This window comes from Drosophila virilis, unplaced genomic scaffold, assembly GCF_030788295.1.
Source record: "Drosophila virilis strain 15010-1051.87 unplaced genomic scaffold, Dvir_AGI_RSII-ME tig00001966, whole genome shotgun sequence".
Lineage (NCBI taxonomy): Eukaryota > Metazoa > Arthropoda > Insecta > Diptera > Drosophilidae > Drosophila > Drosophila virilis.
In genome coordinates, this window is record NW_027212872.1 from 1 (window position 1) to 3,825 (window position 3,825).

The 3,825-nt window shown below is 43.6% G+C and overlaps 1 protein-coding gene across 1 annotated transcript; it reads left to right on the forward strand.

Annotated features, from left to right (window-relative positions):
- Nucleotides 1-1,178: 1,178 nt before the first annotated feature.
- Nucleotides 1,179-2,432, forward strand: LOC116650112 (uncharacterized). The gene is made up of 2 exons (XM_032433443.2): nt 1,179-1,884; nt 1,945-2,432. The coding sequence occupies exons 1-2, from the start codon at nt 1,392-1,394 to the stop codon at nt 2,172-2,174; spliced, it is 723 nt and encodes a 240-aa protein (XP_032289334.1). The 5' UTR covers nt 1,179-1,391; the 3' UTR covers nt 2,175-2,432.
- Nucleotides 2,433-3,825: the final 1,393 nt, after the last annotated feature.

The window sequence follows — 3,825 nt, forward strand, 5'->3', positions numbered from 1 at the left end:
AGTTTGACGATGGCAGTGACATCACGAAAACGTTAGGCCTCGTTTGGGATCCCGCTTCAGACTGTTTCCTTTTCTCCTTCTCTCCACTGAGGTTGCCCTCCAGACTGACAAAACGGTCAATACTCCTCCGCAATTGCTCGCTTTTACGACCCCCTTGGTCTTGTTGGTCCCGTAATAACAAAATCGAAAATTTTTATGCAGGATCTCTGGAGAGAAAAGCTGGACTGGGATGAGAGCCTGCCTGTACACTTAAGCACAGCCTGGGTCAACTTCTGCGCTGATTTTGAGTATACTCAGCAATTCCAGTATCCCCGTCGAGCACTCTCATCAGACAGTACAGTGGAGATTCACGGATTTTGTGATGCCAGCCTAAGCGCTTATGGAGCATGCGTCTATACAGTCTCAAAGTGCAATGGCAACACCAGCGTGCGTCTCTTATGCTCCAAATCGCGTGTCGCGCCTGTGAAAACCATCACGGTACCAAAGCTGGAACTCTGCGGAGCTGCATTACTGGCTCAACTTCTCAGCGAATATGCCAAATGAAAGTGTTCGACTGTCGGTATTACTGTTGGTCAGACTCTGCCGTGACTTTGGCTTGGATTCGCAATGATGCTTCGAAATTCAATGTTTTCGTTGCCAACCGAGTCGCAGCCATCCAAGAGCTCACCACTGGAATGGAATGGCATCATATTCCCACCGAATTAAACCCGGCGGATATAATTTCACGAGGAGCGCTGCCTAGTGAGCTCTTCCGGTCTCCATTATGGGCCCATGGTCCGAGTTTTCTCAGTAAGGGAAAGGAAGAGTGGCCTGCCCCTGTGTACCTGTCGAATCCTTACCAGAACTTCGACACAAGGTACTCCCGGAACTGCAGCGCAACCGGATCTCGATTGGTTGCAAGTTCATCAATTCGTTTTCCAAGCTGCAGCGGGTCTTTGCTTATGTTTACAAATTTGTAATCGAATCCGAGGAGCTGAACTAACCGTTGACCACTTGCATCATGGCACACATTGGTTGCTGCGGTCAGTGCAAATGGCTACTCTCAGCGATGACTACAAGGCATTGAAGGAAGGAAGGCATGTCAAACCGTCTAGCTCAATGGCCTCTCTTGCACCATTCCTTGACGACTTCGGCCTACTTCGCATCGGTGGACGGCTGAAAAACTCGTCGTTGGACTTCTCAGCGACATCCGATTATATTGCCCCGTCAGCATCCTGTGACGCGAGCAATCATAGTTTACTTTCATAAACGAAACTTACACGCTGGACCTCGCGCTTTATTGTCTTCGATTCGGCTCCAGTACTGGCCCATTGGCGTCGAAAAACAGTCTCCGTATTGTTGCCAAATGCATAATCTGTTTTCGTGCCAAGCCACGATTGGCCGAGCATATAATGGCAGACCTACCAGCTGATCGTCTTAATACATCGTATCCCTTTATGGTCACTGGCGTTGATTACTGTGGACCATTTTACTACAAGAACGAAGTGCGCAACAGGCCACCAGTGAAATGCTATATCAGTCTGTTCATATGCTTCGCTACAAAGGCGGTGCACTTAGAGCTTGTAAAGGACTTGTCCACAACATCGTTTCTAAACGCCCTAAAACGTTTCATCCTGACTCGCTCTCGACCTTCAAGGATCTGGTCTGACAATGCGACAAACTTCGTAGGTGCCAAGAACGAACTAGCAGATCTGAACCGCCTGTTCCTGAGAGACGAGCATGTCAAGGCCGTTAACGAGTTTTGCCTAACCGAATCAATTGAATGGTTGTTCATCCCTCCTCGCTCTCCGCACTTTGGTGGACTATGGGAAGCCGCTGTGAAGACTGCTAAGCACCACTTTTATCGATCTGTTTGCTCTTCCATTTTGGATTTCGATTCGCTGCGTACGCTCGTCTGCCACATCACGGCAATTATTAATTCTCGACCATTACTTCCACTTTCAGAGCATCCAGGTGATCTTGACGTCTTGACACCCGCACACTTCCTGGGTACAGCGCCATCTTCATCATACATTGAGCCCGATCTAAGGCAGCTTAACTTCAATCGGCTTAATCATTTTCAGCGCGTCACATATCTCCAACAAGTATTCTGGGCCCGTTGGCGCGAAGAGTATTTGACGCTTCTTCAACAGCGCTCCAAATGGGCGCACTCCTCAGCCTGGACTCTCCATTAACGATGTTGTCCTTGTAAAGGATGAGAATCTACCGCCGCTGAAGTGGCCACTCGCCAGAGTGCAAGAGCTGATCTCTGGATCTGATGGGGTATCCAGAGTTGCTGTGCTTCAAACTGCGACTGGAGTCATACGTAGAGCTGTACGAAAGCTGTGTTTGCTGCCCAAACAGGATGATGTTGAAAGCCCTTGCCTTCCAACGGGGGGAGAATGTTTGGTCAAGTAACAGCAGAGATAACACCGACGGCTGCGGACATCATCCAACAGAAAATAACAATCATAATTACAGCCTAAGAGCAAATAGTTTTTTGCGCGCTCTTTGTAAGCTGCTGTCCACTCTCCTTCTGAATTGCTTTGCTTGCATTGCTGCCCTTCGCTCTAACCGGCGAGCTTATTGGAGTTTCGTTTCGATTCGCTTTACATATTGTCATAACCAGTCAGTCTTTCGTTTTGATCGCAACCTAGGCACAACTAATTCGAGTTGGCTGCCAAGCAACAATTTAAAACTTATAAATTCTAATAAGTGCCCTGCGCGGCAAATAAATCCATTTGAAAACTAATCTAAGTGTTTGAATTTCGCTGCACAAGCAGTTAGAATTAATTGGTTGCAAAAAAGCTTGCAACTACACAATAGTTATGCCTTTTTATTTGGATTGCATACATTTTATTCGAGAATTACACTGCGCTTTGACAGTTTGATTTGCGATTAATGCCGCTTCCTCCCAATCTATTGCAAGACGTTGTTCCCCATGCAGTTACCAATTTAATGATTTTCCGTTAGTCAATGTTTTTCATGGTTTTCCCAAATACTGCATTATATAATAGCTTAAAATAAAGTTTTCGAAATTATTTTTCGCCTGCGTTGTACGATATGTATTAATATCAATATATTTTCTTAACCAAGGAGACTGCTTAAACCGTAACATACGGTAAATCTTAGTTAACCGCAATCCATTGTAAATACATTGTTGAAGATATCTATAATGTATGGATATTTATATTTGGGTCTTAGGTCAGTGATAAGCTTTTTAACTGTACACTCTGCAGTTGAAATTGAAAATAAATTAAATGACCGTATTTCATTCTCACTCAACCACTGGAAATCACCAAATGGGCTATGTTGTGACATCGCCCACCCATAAAGATTATTTGAATCGAAATACATAAAATATTATGATTAAATATCGCTGACAATATTGTACTTATCCCCAACGAATACCGTTTTGTATAAATTTAAGCATATCTATGTCTGTAATAATTCTAATTCTATTCCAGTTGTTTTCAGCATAGCATTCCAAGGCAACCCTGGAGCTGTGTAATATTGGCCTCGGTCCAATGAATAGATATTCTTGCAAATTAAACACAAATTTTCGAAAAACATCTCAAATCAAAAGTACATCTGTCCTTAAATACAACCTCATCTAATATTTGAAGATTTTACAATTTAAACTCTTCACACTGAACGTGTAAATAATTATCTTCTAAATTCTCTCTTTGCAAGACTGTAGAAAATTTTTTCCCTTGGTGGGTGAGCAGTTTCTTGCAACATTTAAATTAAGTAACGTATTCATATGGGAAAACTCTCTTCCTATGTTTAGATTAATGTGTGTTTCGTCCGGGAAAAACCGTAACAAAGTTCTGAAATTATTATGTT

Excerpts from the sequence above, each read along its gene's own strand:
- LOC116650112 (XM_032433443.2), top strand. The coding sequence starts at position 1,392 with ATGGCAGACCTACCAGCTGATCGTCTTAATACATCGTATCCCTTTATG. Across the intron at positions 1,885-1,944 it reads TTTGGATTTCGATTCGCTGC|AGCATCCAGGTGATCTTGAC; the intron begins GTACGCTCGTCT and ends TTCCACTTTCAG.